This window comes from Crocodylus porosus, unplaced genomic scaffold, assembly GCF_001723895.1.
Source record: "Crocodylus porosus isolate Cpor-Errol unplaced genomic scaffold, CroPor_comp1, whole genome shotgun sequence".
Taxonomy (NCBI): Eukaryota; Metazoa; Chordata; order Crocodylia; family Crocodylidae; genus Crocodylus; species Crocodylus porosus.
The window spans coordinates 198386559-198406314 of NW_017728906.1; the positions used below are offsets into that span (position 1 = coordinate 198386559).

At 38.0% G+C, this 19756-nt stretch overlaps 1 protein-coding gene across 5 annotated transcripts in view; it reads right to left on the reverse strand.

Moving 5' to 3' along the window:
- EMSY (EMSY, BRCA2 interacting transcriptional repressor) overlaps positions 1 to 19756 on the reverse strand; it is a 44500-nt gene that overhangs the window by 19203 nt on the left and 5541 nt on the right. For 3 of the 5 annotated variants that reach the window (XM_019530464.1, XM_019530463.1, XM_019530467.1), the window contains exons 3-10: positions 19396 to 19495; positions 18533 to 18607; positions 16373 to 16548; positions 15050 to 15202; positions 10915 to 11174; positions 6112 to 6412; positions 2346 to 2600; positions 247 to 396 (exon numbers count right to left, since the gene is read on the reverse strand). In XM_019530464.1, the coding sequence (XP_019386009.1) occupies positions 247 to 396; positions 2346 to 2600; positions 6112 to 6412; positions 10915 to 11174; positions 15050 to 15202; positions 16373 to 16548; positions 18533 to 18607; positions 19396 to 19495 (1470 nt within the window). The remainder of the gene's footprint in view (positions 1 to 246; positions 397 to 2345; positions 2601 to 6111; positions 6413 to 10914; positions 11175 to 15049; positions 15203 to 16372; positions 16549 to 18532; positions 18608 to 19395; positions 19496 to 19756) is intronic. The other 2 variants (XM_019530466.1, XM_019530465.1) reach the window with 2 other exon arrangements.

A 19756-nucleotide genomic window follows, 5' to 3' on the forward strand; every position in this document is an offset into this window, starting at 1 on the left:
TCAAGTTAGAGAGACCAAAAGAGGATTAAGAGACCACTTCATGTGAACTTGAGGTCATAGTATAGCAATTTTAGAGTATGGCAAGGGAAGAGCCCTAACCTAGCATGACTACCCAACAGGCTTATTAATCTACTATTGTACCTTTTCATAAGCAATGAACAAGATGTTATTTAACCCTGTTATATGGAGTTCATCACCTGTATTTCTGGGTTTACCCTCCCATCCCTTCTAGAAGTAGTAACTTACCAGTGGGAGTAGTAACCAGTTTAGTTGTCATGATAGTCCCATTACTGCTAACCACCATAATAGGTGAATTGCTACTGCTGGGCAAAGTCGCTGTAACTGGTTTGGGTAGGATTTTACTGGGCTGCACCTGTTGAGTGATTATTTTAACACCTAGGAAAGGAGAAAGGTCACTGTTAACATACAGGCACAAAAAGTTACTTTCTGAAATGCTTCCCCAGACAGAGCCCTAATGGGTCTTCTGAGGTCTTTGCTTCTGAGCCCATGTATTCCTCATCATAAAAAAAAATATTTGGACTTTTTGCCAATAATCAAGAAAAATCAGCACCGTCTTTCACGTGCCTTTTGCCACTTCCTAGCTACTCTTAACTAAAACATGGGATGCCAGTAAGTCATGTGATCCACTGCAGTAGGTTTTAACCGTTTTGGCCCATGACTAAAAAATTAAGTAATGTCTCCATGACCCACCATTTCAATCAGTAACAAACTAGTCCAGAAGCAATGAAATATCTAAAGATGTAATCCATATTTTGTTTCAATTAAGTTACTTCATTTTAAATTGAATTACAATTGACAAATTTCATTTTATCAAGTTACACAGAGCAAAAAATTGGATTGCTGGTAGCAGTAAGGAATAAATATGGCACTGAATAGGGGAACTGGGCATGAGATGCTCTTTCTGCCCCACTTACAGCCTTATGCTAGAGAGGAACTGAGCTAGCACAGGGACTGGAGAGAGGCATCAAAATAGAGGTAGGGAGCAAGCATCTCCATTCCCCTCCAATGTTGTGGGATTTTACTTTCTCCTTCCTACAACCAACCCATGAACTGTCCTTAAGATTCACTTTTCAGTTGCAAAGGATGTGAGAAGTCATGATCCAATTAGCACAAAACTATATCCAGACTTGTGTAGGATATACTGGCTGTGTAGTTCTATTCCATGCTGAGTCAATATGTATTATGCTGGGAAAGTTGCATAGACTTCCTCACATAAATCTAGGTGAAAAGCCAGATACAAAAGCAGAATCTCAGTGTAAACTCTCTCACCTAAGCCTTCCAAAGTAAATAGTATATGGTGTGCTACAGGTAGTTTTGTTTTTTTTTTAAACCATGGAAAATCTGCAAATTGTTCAATCTACTGTGGAAAATCAACAAGCACAGTACAAGACCAAAAGACAGTGCTGCTAGCTTAAAATTTTGAGGACTTTAATATTACTTTTTTGTGTGCAACAGACATGCAAGAACAATAGTTGTTAACTGTATGGTATTCAATGACTGGCAGAGGGCATTTTATTTGGGACAGGAAGTTTTTATTTAAGCAATGATTAAATAAAGACAAGGATTACAGGACTAGAACTATCTTTTTTTCCCCTCTAAACTCATCTGAGTTACCCTGACCTAAGTACCAGAGCCCTTACTACTGATTTTACATGCATTATTGTAACACATGGACAGAATAGTTTGCACTTCTACAGCACTTTTTAATCAGAATTGGAGAACTTTATAAACATGAATTCTCACAGCACCCCAATAAGATTGGGTATTATGCCTATATTATAGATGGGAACAACTGAGGCAGAGAAAGTGACCAGCCCAAAGTCAACTGAATGAATAGGTTCTAAAAGAGAATCTAGCCTCAGTTCTAACAGCATTCAATATGACAAAAGACCAAATTACATGGGGAGGGAGGGGTTGGACCCAAAGCAAGCTATAAGAGATAGGAGGAAGGGTTAATTTTTGTGTGAGCGGTATTACTGAAAAGCTATTTGATGTTCAAGGAACTAGCATCTTTCAAGTAGTCAACCGCGCTTGTTTACCAAAAAGTGCATACCTCTGCGACATCGAGAGGCACGACAACTTTTTCTACCAAAGGCAAAGATAAAAAACAGAAGACCTTCTATTAAGTCCAATGAAAACCGTTACCTAGACATCCTCTATAACAGTCTTTTCGAGTTTCCAGGCCAAATCTTGCATTCAGACAGCTCTTTCTGAAGTCAGTAGAGCTGCCTATGCACATGTGAGGACAGAATTAAAGCCCTTTATTCAGAGCAGACATAAGACTTCTGTAATTAGCAAAATCATCCAAGAGAAATTCCAACTACCTGATTCCTGTTTGATCTGAATGGTGGGCTTGATGCCAGGTGGCAACTGAGATTGCTGTGGTTGCTGTTGGGGTATGGGAGAAGATTGTGTCAGCTGCTGCTGCTGGGCCTGTTGTTGTATTTGATGCACGGGCTGTTTTGGGGACTGTTGATGCTGTTTGGGAAACTGTGCTAAAATCTGAGTTGGGTTCCCCACCAAGCTTTTGGGAGAAGGTAGTCTGGTAGATGCAACTTTAATTGCCGATGTGGACACACCTGTGAAAGAGCAAACAAATGAGGATTTAACTCTGCAAAGCAAGAGGACACATTTCTGTGTTTTTAAAATAAATACTTTTCTATTGTCTTTGCTATTGTCCAAAACAAACCCAATCCACGTATGAATTGGCAAGATGCAGCGACAGACCTTAATTCCAAAGCACTCTATTCGAAGGTAAAGGAAATCTTACACAGAGCCTGTATGCACAACAAGCTTGCACTGGTTTATTTATACAAGTTTTGTAGACAAATAAGATACACCAAGATCTGGGGTGGATAGATGACCAGTTATCACGGGGTTGCCATATGTAACAGGTGACAACTGTGCCTGGTCACTAGGTGGCAGAGGAGCAAATAAGAGCTTTTTTCCCTGGGTAAATGGATGTCCTGGGATAAGCTGTGGATAAATGACACACACACCAGTCCTTTTACCCTTATTTTTTCAGGCTAATTCTATACCAGACAGGAGTTACACTGGTGGAGGACTGTGTTGTGGAAGTACCTTTTTCATACTGTGTAAACATACTGTGTGCCCAGAGCCACAGACTACCAATGACAGGAAACACAAGAAAACAGCCAATATAAAGATCATGGCAAAAAGCTTATGATCTACACTTTGCACTTTTTGTAGTATAAGTACAAAAGATCTGTCCAAGTGTGACAGTTTTGTAAGCAACAGAGAAACAAAGATAATTTATACTGGAATCAAGACAGCAGAAGGTTGAAAGGCAATATAGAGGTGTAAAAGTAAACATTAAGACTATCACCACTGAATAAGAATGCTTGTCAACATATGTGATATTCCGAGGTGAAAAAAAAAGCTGTATTATCTTGCATATAACAAACACCTTTCCACCCAAAATTGGGGTGCATATATGAAGTGGGGAGGCAGATTTTCTGAGAGGCATACAAGTACTGTACTTTGATTCCTGCTTCATAATGCAGCAGCTGTTGCATTACTATTTCAGGCATCTGACAGTCAACTGATGTACTGGATCACTGTTCTTCAGTCCACAGTTGTTAATGATAGTCTCTCCTTTTTAATAGTTTTGATGTTCCACTAATCAAACTAATCTTTCCTAGGGCAATTTTGCTGTCTGCTAGCTGCTCCTGATCTCTCCTCTCCTACTGCACAATTTTGGAGACTTCTTTGCTCTTTTTAAAAGCATAGTCACCCATGGAGACCAACCTTAAACAAACAGCAAGGGTTTCAGTTTTATTTAAGCAGAAAAAGGAAAGCGAGTCAGCTAAAGACTAGGCGCTATGCAGTCATAACTCTGGTTATATCTTTTTTTCTTCATTCTGCTTTTCAAAAACCATGGTGTCTTAGCGGTGTGCTGTATACCAGAAAATATGACCAGATTTTGTAGTACTTATGAAATACGTAACTCTTGGAATTAGGAACACTTTGGAACAAGGTAATCAAACCAAAGTCTTGTAGTTAAATTTTTAAAATCCTGTTCAGTAATAGAAGCAATTGGCATAAAACCTACAATAAGAACCACCGCTTCCCATCTTAAGCTACTGCATAATACTGTCCGCCTTTTAACAGAATCTGGTTCAATCTGTTATTCTGAGGAGCCCATCAGCTAGGTAACAGGCCTTTGGGAGGTCATCCAAGGAGTTTTAAGTGTGCTCTGCAGCCACAGAATTCAAATTTAACAACCTGAAGCAGGAAAACAAACAATAGCAAGAGTCCCTCACATTATTTAAAGAAGAATGTCTCACACATTGCTCTCTACTGAATCCCTCTGACAAAGATTAAAACCCAGACAACTATGAGACACCATATCGGTCATCCCATACCAAAAGGAAAGAGACACAGATCTACCAGAAGAAATAGGCTGGGAAACAGTATAAGAAATAATACACAGTTTTAAAAGGGTCCATGAACTCTTAGGAGAATATAGTAACACAGACCTAGATGGGAACTCTTGTATCATCTAGTCCTGTCCTTTGTTGCAATAGGCAATCCCCTTAGGTAAATGGACCAAGCTTCACCTTAAAACTAATTAGGGTGTTTGCTTCCAGCTGTTTTTCCTTTTGGAAGGCTATTCCAACTCCAAGGCTATTCAAAAGCTTACACCTCCAAGTGTTGAAAGACTCTTAACCTTGAGGCTTAGTTTAGTCAAAGCCAATTTATAACCATTTACTCTTGTGCCAGAGTCCTTTATGGTAAAGAACCTTTTTTTCTTCCTGGTTTGTACCCTGGAATGTATTTAAAGAGAGTAATATAATCAGATCCCCTTTTTCAGCCATCATTTTGTTGGTCTAAAGCAGCCATGCTCTTTCAGTTTTGTCTTGTAAAATGGTTCTCCATTCTCCTGGTCAACCCCTTTATCTGTTCCAAGTCAATTTTCTGTCTTGAACATAGGCAACAACTATAGTTGCACTTTACAGTTACATTTGCCAACTTCACACTCACACTGGATAGAATCACAGAACTGTAGGGCTGGACGGGACCTCAGTGGAGCCTCCAGTCCAACCCCCTACTTGAGCAAGGATCACATCCAGGTGTCTCCTCCTATCATTCCCTACCTTGTATCACAGATTTTTGTTAGTGGCTCCTTTCCATGTGTACTATTACACTTCACCCCATTCTGGTACTCAAATCCTAAAGGCCACCCAGTTCATCTGCAAAACATTCTTTTGTGTCAAGAAGAGAATGGGAAGGGGAAGATTATGAATAACATCAGCCTAGAAGAATCATTTTATGACACTACTGTGACGTAGCGTGCTGAGTTGGAATTAAGACTCAACAACTCATAAACGTTAATCTAGGCTGTGAAATGCATCTTTTAGACTTTAGGTGCTTTAGGACTTTACTACTACCACAGCATCTCTGATCTCTAAAATGGGGATAAAACTTACAAATACTTCTCTACCTAACAAAACAGATATCTGGACAGCTATTTGGCTGGGGTGACATGATTCCGGCACCCATTCCTGCCTGGGGCAGGGGGTTGGACCTGATGATCTGTTTAGGTCCCTTCCAACTCATAGTACTATGTACTATGAAAACTTAAGATTAGTTCATAATCAAGATACTCTAAGGATTCCATACATCAGCCACTAAGACTGATCTTTTCTGGAGTTCATTTTGTAAGTTTTTGTGGATCATGTTTTAACAAGGAACCATCCCAAATAATTGCCACAGAATGGGAGGTGAAAGTGTGTATAACATTTTAAGGAGTTGGATTTTTTTTTTTTTTTAAATACTTCAGGCAAACTCTGTTTGGAACACATATTTATATATACATATTTATATAACACTTTTTGGCAAGAGTCTCTTGAAAAAGACTTGCAAAGAACAATTTAAGGGTGGGGGGAGGGAAGCCAGGTTAATTGAGGGTTTTTACAGACTACACTGATTTAGTAGCATTAAGAACCAGATGCTTTTAAACTATGTTTTGAGTTCCAAGGTATTTACAAAATACATAGAAAGGGTGATGCCTACAAAATACACTCTACCAGTCAGAAAGCTTTTATACAAATAACAGTACTGCTGTACCTTGTGCTACTGTTGACATGACCACTGACGGCGTTGATGATACTACAGCAGTCACAGCAATAGTATTTGCAGTGGAGGAGGGAGTGGAACAAGTGGTGGTGGTGGTGGTACTAGTGCTGCTACTACTGCTGCTGCTGCTGACCAAAGAGGACTGAGAAGCAGTTATAACCACTGGCTGCTTCTGAGTAGTTGAGGCAATGACAGACGTTGGGACAAGTTTGGTGACTGCTGCGTAGTTGTGGGACTTGGAGAGAATGTTGGGCACAAACGTTGAACTTGGAGAAGTGGTTACAATGATCACCTGGAAAAACAAAAATCCATTCATTCTTCATATTTATTTAAAAGTGCTGTGGACTTCTTACATTAAACTACACAGACAGACACAGTTCTATTTCATTTAAATGGTCTTGGGTTAGGGAGGTCACTTGCAGACCTTAACACATTCACTTGCTAGCAGAAAATGAGACACTTCTATTGGCTGGGGGAGGAATAACTAGCCCTGCAATTTCTGAAGGGAATGCACCTTCATCAAAAAGGGTACATGTGTAACTTTTTTGATTCTGAACAAAACATTACTGCTGTTGCATATAGATTGTTATGGCTGCAGACAAACTGAAACAAGAGACAGGTGAAAACCACCTCAGTTCATTTGACAGCGCCCAAAAGCCTGGAGCCCGTTTTTCTCAAATAGAACTGTTGTATGTCTTGTATTTTAGAAAGGCTTTGAGTATTACTATCTCAAATCCTGCATACACTCTAAGGGTTGACAATGGAAAGCAGAAATATAGCATCACAGAGGAAAAAAACAATTAGGGAACAACTGATCATTTCACATTATGGATCAAAAAGATTATCATCACATTTCCCCACCACCACAAGGGAACTTTATTTCCAATAAATATCAGTGAAGAACCAAGTGTTAGGTTCAGAAGCGGCTTCTGATAAGTTTTCAAAACGACGGGAAGTTCTTTCTTCTCTTGGCACCATTTGTCTGAAGATAATAAATGCTACATCTAATGAGAGCGATTTGCAGCCTCACTAATCTGTTTTGACACTGAAAGACCTAAAATTCATTCTGACCTTGCAAAAGGTCAGTTTTACCATTTAGCAATCACTTAACTTGGAAAGTTAGATGTTTAATGGTCTAATCATTCTGTTTTTTTGGACCTTGTGGTGTGTGTTGACAATATATAATCTATTACATACGTATATTCACTTAAAAAGAAACATACAAAAATCAATTATGTATTGATATAATATATACATATCATAAAAGTCACAAAGAAGCGTATAACAATTGTGGTCTAGTAGGTCTACTCCAGCCATAAGTTCAGTTGATATGATATAACTGAGTCTTCATTGCCGTGATCCTCAAATACATCCTGGCTAAAATGTGCAAGAACCAAGGACATCACTACCTCCACCAGCGTGAGCTAAATCCTAATCACCAGTTGAAAGGTGAGACTTTTATGCCTGTTCCTACCTCTCTCCCTTGTGTCTTATTTTCCTTTCCCTCCTTATTTCTTCTCTTTCTTATTTTTCTCCTTTTGCCTTCTTTCTAATAGCTGGCAAAAGTCTCTTCTACAATGCTGCTGTGACCCTGTGATAAGAAAAGTGACTCAAATCAAAAGCACAGGTAGCCTGATGCTGGTACAAGTTTGTCAGATCTCAGGGTGGCTGGTAAGATGACATGCTGCGCCTGACATGCAGGCTATAAGTCAGTCAGTATTACAGACAGGAAGAGTATTTTCTATTTTTCCTGTTTTTTTCTGACCCTGTTTGTGTATTTCTTTTTTTGTGAAATAGGATCATCAGGAACAGCAAGGAGCTTGCAGCCATCTCAACAAGCTTTTTCTTTTGTCATAAGAAAGAAACTAGTACCATCTCATAGGCCCTCAAAGCACTTTTCCTTGCAAGAACTGTATATAACTATACAGAAAGGAAAGAAGGGTATCATTATGATGAAAGCCTTCCATGATACTTTACACTCCAAATACTTTCAGTGTTTTTCCTTCTTTCCCTAGCCCTCCCCACAACTTTTTTTCAACTAGTGGTTGCTGTCAGGGAAATAAGCAGGCCAAGATATCTATACTAAAACCCAGAACTTGTTTAATGTATAGTTTAGGAGTATACACAGACAGGTTCCTGTTTATACCATTAACACTTATTTCATCAAAATTAGCACACAGAATGTTTACCTGTCTAATTTCTAACCGTGTAATACACACAGAAAGCACTCTGAAGAGAGTACAAGTCTTAAGTAGAAGTATCAAGACTAGTATTTTCGAAATACTAGTTTCTCATGGATTCAGTGGTGAATGCTGAAAGTATATAGCCACCTTCCACCACAGAACAGTCATTCAAATAGTGACTTACACCAAGTGAAACATGCTTGCTAGCAAACAGGCTATTTTGTTTAACTATAATAATTGCTAAACACTGAAAATGTTGTTGTGACAGTCTGTTTTGAGAAGCGCCAAAAGCTTGGTCCCAGATTCGTTGTGTAAAGAGGTACCAAATAAAGATCCAAGCAAAACAATTGCCATGTCCCTTGACTATCAGCAGCAGTTATCACTTTTGTGCAAACAGCTTTATGCAATAGTACAGCTGAATACCAGAACAATAATCTCTACCATCAGGAACTATGAATTTTCCTTCAACCTGCAAAAATGTCACAATCCTAAAAACATGTACGCAGAATTTGTGAATGGCACTCTTACTGTTCATTGACTTGCAAGCCCATTCGAGCTTAATCATAAATGCAGAGGGTCACATCAACCTTGAAATGTATTATATAAATGCAGACATAAATATTCTGATGCAAAAAAGCATTTTTATCCAAACAAACGTGCTGCCCCAAGTTAAACTCTACTACAAGCCAAGTATCTGCTGGTAAGCAAAACCTTGCATCAGATGGATTAGTGTTCATTAGCATACTATCCAGAATCCTTGTGGAGCTCATATTTCTGAGCAATGACACTATCTGAGATCAGGGAATTAAATGTAAGTATGCGTCACCCATTTTTAATAACTGAACAGATAGTATGAAAGGCCCTAAGTAAACTCACAATCTGCACAAAAAAAAAGCCACCAAAAAAAAAAAAGCCAATTCACTGGTCTAAACCGGAGGTGGGAAGCGGGGAGCTGCAATGGGGGCTTGACCTCAAGAAGATTTCGCTGAGAAAAAATGCTTTCGAGTAGGCAGTCATAGCAACTCGAAAATTCATCTCTGTGTATTCACCAATTTCAACAGCTTACACACCAACAATAAATTTGTTAATTGTTTGTAAAAACACTCTTATCCAATGCCCAGAACTAAAATTTGGGCACTATCACATTACCCTGAATACCTGAGTTGATCTTTAGTGCTACAATACTAGGTAAGGGTGAGAAATGGCACACAAGAAAAAGGAGAATATAACTCTCATAATTCCTGGTCAGTTCTAAAAGCAAGTTCTGCTAGCTCTGGAGTGAGGTCATTTTCCTCTAACCAAAACCTTTACACAGGATAGGATGGGTGATGGTGTTGCGCCTGTTTAACTATGTCTGGGAGTTCCTCCCAATCACTGGGTGGCAAAACAGCTGCACAACACTCAGATCTGATCTCCAATAGATGGCTTGTTCTAATAAACGATCACTGATTGGTTTTATTTAAATTTCTTCATTTCACTGAAACTTCTGGAACTGGACTGAACCAGTTCTTTTGTAGACATGTAAGATGTCAGTTTGTTCAAGATATAGTCTCTTGTGAAAGTTACACCTCTGGAAGGAAGGAATCCTTATATCTCCTTCCTTCACCATCGTGGAATATTGCCTACCACCATCCTATTTTTCTTTCCCAAACTTTATAGTTTTCTATAAATGACAGTACCTTCTTTTTACAACCAATCTAAGAACCTTAACCAAAAGAAAAAGTATTCTAGCAAAGCACCATCTAATATATTTACAGTTGCACCAATCGCTACTATTATCATGTAATGCATGGTCTTCCCTTAAATGTCTCCTTTCAGGCCCTGTGCTCTGTTTCACTGGATCTCATTTTGGTTCCGCTGGACACGCTGAATGCTCCCTTTATGTTGCTGATCAAGCCGGTTGTCATGTCTGCAAAGGTCTGCTCTGTGGTCACACAAAAACAGGCTATGGGACTTTCTACTTAGCCACACATCTGTAGCTTGGCCTAGGCCCCTTGAAAATGGCCATGCCTGGCAACAATCGAGAGCCCACACCTAATTTTCTGAGGCTTATTATGGCAGAATTAGAATAGTTATAAACAAGGAAAAGAGAAATAAGAAAGATTACCTTTGACCAAAAGTTGTTACCATCTGATGGCTGTTCAGTGGCCTATGTGATCCAGTTCTCAGTGAACTAGTGTCCATATCACAAAACCCAACACCACATATGGTACTAATTGGCAACCTTGTTGGCAGTCTCACCAGAGAGGCCAAGAATTGAATGAGCATGGAGACTGAATCCCCTCTCATCCCTAGAAGTGGTCCCTTCAGGTCAGGGTTGATGCACATTGGTGGGGCAGTGTGGAGGAAGCCTGCACTCCTGCTGCCTGTGCTGTACCTGTTCTGTGGATAAAAAGAGGGCTTCAGTCTCCAGGGCTGTCAATCCAGGTCCTTTCACACAAAGGTGCACTAAATTCACATAAGATTTCTGTTTTAAGAGGGATAACCTTATCCCAAGAACATTCCTTAAAACACAGCTAGACATTTTTGTAGAGAGAAAAAAGTTAAATAGCACATCTTATTCGCCAACAGAAACAGAACGAAGTAACATTTGACAGCTTCCCCCGCATACCTTCTGTGTTGTCGTGTTTGTCGTTTGTGTTGAGGGCTTAGTGAAGGTTATTTTCACAGGAGACATGTGCGGCGGCAAGGAGTTGGCAATGCTCTGCATGATATTACTCATTTTGGGGCTGCCACTTACAGGCACTGTGATAGTTTTAGTGACAGGAGTGACAGCCTTTGGGACTTCTTTCAGAAGAACGGGGGAGGAACTAGAAGAGTTAGTTCGCCGTCTTTTACGTGGCTTTTCATCATCATCCGAGCAGCTGACACCTGCAATAACAACATTTTCTATTTATATAGTGCTCTTCATCTGTGGGTCTTCTCTCTGCTTTCTAAAAACAGCAAGACTTATCTCCTACAAATCCCTTTTCAAAATGGGAAAAAAGCTAAATAATATCTCTAAAGGCACAAGTCCATGGAAAACCTGAGGTCCTGACGCCTTGCTGCAGACCACATTTCTTCTTTAATACTGTGTTTTGCTTTCAAGACCAAGGACTACTGGTCACCTGTATGTTAATTCTGGCCAAATATAAAAATAAGTAAATAAATGTGGGGGGTTTTGCCCTGCTATGTAAAAATGTCAGAAGTTACACAACTGAGATTGGTCATGGGTGAGAGAGGTGGGAAGACACCTTCAAGAATATTCCCCTTCATATTTAGCTTTTGGTCTGTATACCACTCTCTGGAAATCACAACACCTGGCTAAAATTTCTATTCTTCCTTGGATTCAAAGAATTTCCTTTGTACCCACAACCACCCACTCGACACAGGAAGTCAATCCACTATAACCAACTCAGCTAAACCACTGATAATGTTTTCTGTAACGAGGACTGTGGACCTGAAAAGCAGAACTACTTTCATAAACCACCAGACTATGTCCAGAATTCCCTTAATGTAAATAGCCAAAAGGTTCAAAGGGTAACACGGTCTATACACATGGTTGTATATATAAATATACCTCATAGAGCCAAATGGACAAACAAATTAGCCATAAAGTTGAGGAACTGAAAAACAGAGTGGATGAAATCCATCTTTGTACAGGGTGGCAGAAGATATTTATTCTCAGGCCCTCACCTTGCAAAGAAACGTTAAATGTGCTCTCAGAAAAAAATCTCATGCAGCAAAATGCAATCTTTCAGGGAACCCAGGAAAAACTTCATTGTTTGTGAGACTCTAATGAAAAAAGACAATAAATTGCAGACTGTAGGATAAGCTATATGGCTTGTTAAATAAATTCCAGGAGATGGGATTTGCTCTTATTATGTATCCAGCCCATTTGCAGATAAGTTTCTGGGCAATGCAAGAATCTGATAAGCGTACTCAAGAAACTGAGCTAGGAATGGAAGCAAAGACTGCTAGTAAACTAAAGTCTCTTTTTTAAAGTTTCTGATTGGGAAACAAACTTAAATACATTATCTCTTGAAACTGTATATTTGTCATAGTGGTCTATTAGTTTTGGATGCAGTAGTATCAAGGATTAAGTAAGGGTCTAGGAGTTAGAAAATCTGCATTTTAATCCTAGTTCTGATCAATTTACTTCATGACCTTGAGCAAGTCTCTCTCGCTGCATTTTCATATCCATAAATTGAGATAAGGCTTACATGACTTTGTAAGGGTCTTTGAGATGTACAGTAAATAAGGTCTGTCTTATAAGCTTTATTAGAGTGCATTGTGTGTGCATGCTAAACAAACCCATAGTCATGGGATCACTAATCAACAAATTTAAATAAGGAGATATTTCTGAGCACTTTGAGGATACAGGATTCCCCTCAGTGCAGAATTTATATGTAGCTTGGGTGATACAGTACATCCTGATATTTTGGTGGTAAAGTGCAAAGTGAATAACTGGTCACAGTCCTATGGTCAACTGTATATTGTCTCTTCCCATAAGAGAAAAACAAGTTTATTTGGAAGGGACACACTATTAATATGGGTACTTTACATGAAACAGTTTTATCATTTCATGTGTGGGTTCTGTGAGAACCCTATTATTGTGGTTTTCATTTTATAGTTATTTGCACATAAGTGGAGTTTTTCATATAAAAAAAAAGAGTTGTAGCTGGGTATCACAAATGAAAATGTGGATGTTATCAAGCTTTACGAGGCAGGAAGCAGAGACATGGAGAGGTGAATGGTCCAAAGAGACCATGACTTGGGAAGATCACTCAATAAGTCAAGGGCAGAGTCAGGATTATAACTCCGTTGCTTTGAATCTTCATCCTTTGCTCTGACCCAAATACAAACATTGCCATTGTTAATATTAGTATTATTTGAAAGTGAACCACTGTTATGCTTCAAGAATAAACGTTTATACAATTCCTACCCAAGTAAAAATGAAGTATATTGAACTGAAGCAAAAAAAGAAAGAGGAGGGGAACTGAATGGCTCAGGGCATGAAAATAAGAGCTTCACATCCCTTGCTTACTCATCTGAATCCACACCAATTTTGCGGTCATAATCATGCAATCAACTCTATTCTAAAAATAAAGTCAAGTAAAAAAAAAAAAAAAAAAAAAGGAAAAGGTTGAGAACATTGTTTTTTGGGATCTCACTTCCAAATCACTCTAAATTCTTCTAAATAGGGAAAATGGGATTTAAATCACATGAATTATCCATCAAAATTTAAAAGAGTACCTTGAGACCTTAATTTAAAAACTGTATTTCATTTGCACCTTGCATTTGCACTTTAGTAATTTTCCTAAACAGATGTTCATTCTTTTGGTTGGAATAATCAATAAAAAAAGGATAATCTACAAACCAAATATTCCACTTTACACAAAATGTGATACTTTTTTCTAGCAAAGAGCATAATGCAGGGATTGGCAACATATGGCTTGAGCTGAATCCAGTTTGCAGAGCCACTGGACCTGGCCCACAGAGCCAGAGGGCCTCATCCACATTGGGGCTGGGCAGGGAGAAGCTGCACTGATTCAGCAGCTAGTGGGAAGGATGAAGTGGTGGCAAGGAACAGTTGCTACTACATCAAAATGCATCCTTGCTTGAGACACAAGCTGGGTTGTTCTGGCCCACAGCCCTGAGGAGTTGCCAACCACTGGCATATAGTTTCTGTATATTTTATTACCAATCTTACACAATTTAAAATTCTTTTTAGAAAATGAGGCATTAATTGTCTACTGTTTGCCTACATGTTTTGTGTCTAGATGCATTTGAATGGAAGCGAAGTTCCAATTAAAAATGACAAAAAAGCCTTTTAGTTGTTAGCAAGAAGTACTTTAAATGTACCAGATAACTAAATTTAACAAAACAAAATTGTATTAAAATTTGACTTAAAAGGTAAAATTAACTATAGCCAATGGAACTGACCAGTTGAAAAATCTGGTCCAAAACAGAAAAAACAGTTTAAGTGTTTAAAGATGAAAAAGGGTACATACAATTTTCATACGTACCTCAGAAGGGTAAGCACCTAACTCCCAGTGAAACCAGATTAATTACAGAACCTCCAGGTGTGATTAGTGGTATAGTCTGTTTAAAAGCTCTGCCACTTATAGGCAGCAGGAAAATGTCTATATTCTTTTAAACCTACATTCCCAGTAGCCCAGATCCTTAGTTGAAATAGGCTAAAGCTATGACCTAATAGTTTTAACAAATCACTCATTTATCTATAGCAACCGAACTCTTGTCAGAACATAACAATTTGCAAAACTTCTGCTCATTTCAGGAAAAAAAGGGTTTCTTCTTTCCCATTCCATCAAGTGATAAATGACTGCCTGTTATCCATATTCATTATATGGGCAAAAAGGGGAGGAACAGAAATGTTCCTCTGAAGCATGAAGAGTGCCCATATCATAGGTAAAGAGAGAGAGATGAACCAGGCACAACAGTTTTTGGCTTTATTCTTCAAAATATTCTGCTTTTTTTTTTTTAACCCTGCCTCAAATCACTATGGAGCATTTTACAGGGAAAATGTTACCTTTAACAAATCTCTGAGAAAGGAAAGCAGTACTCCCTTTTCACAGATGAATAAACTAACAAAGATGTTAAGCGATTTGCCCAAGGTCACACAGTAAATTTCAGGCAGAGCTGGGTATGGAACCCAGATAGCCAAATTCACAGTCCTGTGCTTTAGCCACAAGACCATCCCTTCCTTTCTTTTTTTGTTAATCAAAGTTACTAATATCACTTACTTTTGACGTAAACAGTACTTCCACTTGGCAAGACGACTACATTGGAGGCTGGACTGGCAGGTCTGGGGGACTTCACTGTTGCTACACTGCCACTTGGAACAGGGGTAGATGTTGGGGTTGAAGTGGTACTTGTGTAGGAATAGCAAACCACCACTAAAGAGGAGAAAAGACACCTTCCACATAACTGACGTGCAGAATTCCATTATCCTAACACTACTTAACCTAAATTGTCAAAGTAAATGCCAAGGGATTATCAGGTCACTAGCCACATCTTTGCTTCCTATAACTGTGGAGCCCTCTCCACTTGACCTGAGCATGGAATTAGCTATTTTCAAACCAGATCTGAAAGCCTTTTCATTTCACAAAACCTTTGTAACCCTGAGTTTAGCTCCTTTTCTCTACCAACTGTATATTTTAAATTATAACCTGGTATCTTAATTAGTTTTTATCTTACTGTAAAAGGACCTAGGATATTTATGTGGATCAGTGATATAAATGAGTTATTGCACAGGTTTAATTGTATATTAGCCCCAGAATGAATCTGAAACATCATTTAAACTTAAAACAGAACAGCATCTTTGCCAAATAGTTTTCTTGGTAAAGCAGTAAGATTTACAAAGAATGGTAAAGAGCTGGTGTCAACTTTCCCACATCTGCCAAGGAAAAAAACCCTTAATTTGACAAGTGTTATGTTATCTCTAATTGCATGAATGTGTTGCAACTTTATTCTGTTCTGTAAAACTTTGCAGCCAAGATGTAGTTTAAAATGATGGCAATTAGGAAGTAAGGAGAAAGCAGGAGTCATCTTTTGACCTGTTAACTCAATACCGTTGATCTGGAGTGACATAATGAGAATGAAAACCTCACAGCATCATATCTATTGAGTCTTTTTTTTTTTTTAAACTATAATTCTAACTTAAAGGGACCCTGTAAGAACTTAGATTTTTCTTTTAATTTCACCATTTAACATGTGCAGTATTTTAAAAACACAAAACAGACCACTGATAAACTTTTTTCCACTTCAGTCTACTTAATTTAACTATTTGATTTCCTTGACTTTCATGGTCAGTTTCATATTCCAATTCCTAATATTCTAGCATAACATTATATTTCAGGAAGGTCAGAGGTGACTTGAAATCCAAAGAAATTTCATAAAAATATTTTTGTTAACACTGTGCAAAGACAGAGGGTCAGCTATATTCTTTATGCATTTGAATATTACCTCCATCTTGTATCTAAGCTACCAGACAGTGTCCCTTTAAAATGTGAAGTTGTTATTCTCGTAACCCCACAGGTAGCAGCAAAATACTGGCATTCCCTCACCTTCTTTGTTCCCAGTTTCTGCAGGAACTGGAAGCGATGCATTGTGCTGAACAGCTGCATTGGCAACAGCATTAGCTGTTACAGTAAAGGCTGTCTGTGGAACGAGCCGTGGCATCAATGGCACCAGGCGACGACCTTCTATTGACCATTCTGAAGAGCTATTTGGTCCAGACATACTAAACAGAAATACATATTTTGTAAATGTTCTGTTGCCACAAAAAAATCCAGCATATTTACTGATGATGAAACATACCTTTCCAGAGACAGGTTCCTAAATAATGGGATTAATTTTAATGACAGATTAGAATATACTCAGTAAAATTATAACTTTACAAGGAAATAGTCATATAAATTCGTGTATGTTATACTCTGAGCGAAATAAAATCACTAAAGCATCCTTCAAGCTAACTGTGTTATAAAAATAATTGTTTCCAAAGCACATCGTGATCTATTTAATTAAAAATATTCTCAGCCTAATCGCAACAGTCCTAAATGTGATAGCAACATGTTAAACAACTCAGACCTCATCTGTTTGCAGAAGTCAGCCACCTGGTTGTAGTACTAACTGACTTCATTGTTTAAAGGCATAACAGAAGGCTTCAGCAACATCATCCTCTCCTCTGTTGAACAGAGATTTTCATCTTTATATGATGGTTTTACATTGCTGATTGACTAAACTTCAACTTCCAATTTTCAAAGGTTTTTTTTAATTATTATTTTAAAGAATATTACTACAGGCTGAAGAACCCCTTCTAACTCTGGCTAATGGTATGGAGGAACTCACATAAAAAGTTGCCATCAATCAGTCCATATAATGTAAAGAACTAGTTTTCCAGTTGAATCCATATGTATTTCAGCAACTTCCACGAAATTTCTTCCAACACATGCAGATTTGTATTAGCTGAGATGATAATGTACTGTTGCTACATCCACCATATGTAATGGCCATATGGAACTGTCCTAATTATTTGAAGAATTCATCCTGAGCAGTTAAAAGTTCTCTCTGTCATATTATTGTTTAGAAAAAGTAAAGGACTGGAAAAAAAAAGAAGTGACCTGTCATAAGGTTGCATCTCCTTTGGATTTTCTAGACTGCCTTATCACTTTATTTTTAATAGGCCCTTCAGACAGAAACAGTGCACATATTCTACAAAATGTCAGAAACAATCAGTGCTAAACTCAATTTATGGAAATAATCCTGAACACTTTTAATACATAAAGTACTACTTTTCACTACATATATTCTTTTTGAAATCAGAAACACTATGCCATTTATTTTGCTAGGAAATACCATATTTTGCTTGAGGCTGTACCCGAGTCAGGAGTCCCACCTAAATACATTATTTCTGGTATTAACATATAAAAATTAAGAGAAACATGAAGTACTTCTATAATCTAACTGATCCGAAAAGTGTTTCCTCTTAAAAAAGGGTCCAATTGTGAAGAACTCTTTTCAGGTAGGATTAAGAATACAAAACATTTAACTAAGGCAAGTGAGTGCTAGTTTTTCTCCCTTTAGTCATGTGGGGTTTGAGAAAGACAATCAGAGGAGAGTGAGACCAGACTAGCAGCTACACAGAGGACCAGGCACTGATGACTGTTCAGAGTGAAACCTGCAGGCATCTCTCTGCACTGATATTCTGTTATGCTTCAACTTTTCTCAACCATGTTTGCCTTTGTCCAGCTAATCCTCTCCTAACACAATCCCACCAAAAGGATTTAAACAAAATTAAACCCAAAAGTCACATGAAATCTGCAGCCATGACACTGTTCACTCTTCCTGTATTTTACATATCTTTCCTCTATGCATTGTCTTTTTAGCCTATTTATTTGATTGTAACGTCTTCAGGGCAGAGATTCTCCTATTTTTTATTTGTACAAGGTCTGTGAGAACAGGACAGTTGTTCTCAGTTAGCTCCTAAGCACTACTACAATAAATTAGTAATTAAATCTGGAATTTAACATCCCCTTATTTTTTCCTATAGTAGACGAATAGTAGAGATTATAGTTACAGTTACTGTCCCCAAAAGTCTACTCCCTAAACAAACAGTAAACTAACTGCTAGGGATCTTCAAGGTTAAGGGATAATGGGATGCCCAAGGGAGAGACTATTTTAACGATACCTTATGGGGCCTATGTACCGTATGAATTATAGCTTACTTATGCGCAATTGTTGTTAGCCGTTCATCATTTACTGCTCTCCGAACTTCAGCACGATGGCGTTCTGTTGAAATGCTGTCAAAAAAAAGAAAGTACCTGGTATATTTTGGATGAAAGAGACAAATACATGTAACTGATATATTTAGCTAAATCATTTTTTTAAACAAATAGCTACACTCTGAAGGAGGAAAGGAATAAGTATTTTTATTTAAGAGACTGTCAATTCCCTCTCCAGTGACATTGAAAACTTAATGTTTTACTACTTACTTAGAAGGTAAAGAAAATAGTTCTCAGACTTTGAGAACGTGAAGGATTTCACAGATACCAATTTACATGCTCACAACTACCTTAATAAGAGCTAACAAATTAACAAATAAGCATAGGCCAAAAAAAAAAAAACAGGCAGAGTAGGACCTTTCAATCAATGTAATTGCGGCTGAAGGTCTTGAAATTCTATTTCTACACATCACTTGAGAAATCTCAAGACCTTATATAGCTTCCCTGTTTAACTGGGATGTTTCAACCTCACAGAATATCAGAAAAAATTGTCAGCTGCATTTCAGATAGAGAATCATCATTATGAGAGGCTGTGTTACTGACTGAACAGATGGATTACTGATTCCAAATTAATACCTAAAGGGTGGAGATTAGAAAAATTACCTTTTACTTGCAAGATGAATAAGTGAGACAAGCAAGCAATGTAAAAAATAAATTTCCCACCATGTCCAGAATCCCTTTTCTGACCCTAAATTCACATTAGGAGCAAAAGTTGCCAATGACAGAAAGTATAATTCTTTTGAAATAAAACAGGCCATAATTCATTATGCACCCAACACATGTGCTGCAAGAATGAAGAGGTTTACCTAAGTACTTTGGAAAGTTCTCCAAGGAGCTCTTTCTTTTCCTTAGTAAGGTCCCCCTGAGCACGCAAAGCACTAATAACTCCTGCATATGCCTCCAGTTCTAAGGGAAAACAGAATTATCATTTACTCTTACATAACAACTACAAAAAGCAAAAAATTAAAAATATCACAGGGCTTTTTCAATATATAGACTCTATTACTATTTCCACAGTCATAAAAAGGAATCTACTTATAATTCAGTACATTTTCTAAAATTCATAGATTAGAATTATTTCTATGAAGTCCTCTTCAATGCACCTATGTTCAAGTGTTATGCACAGTATATATTTGTTGCCAGTACACATACGCACCACATTTACTC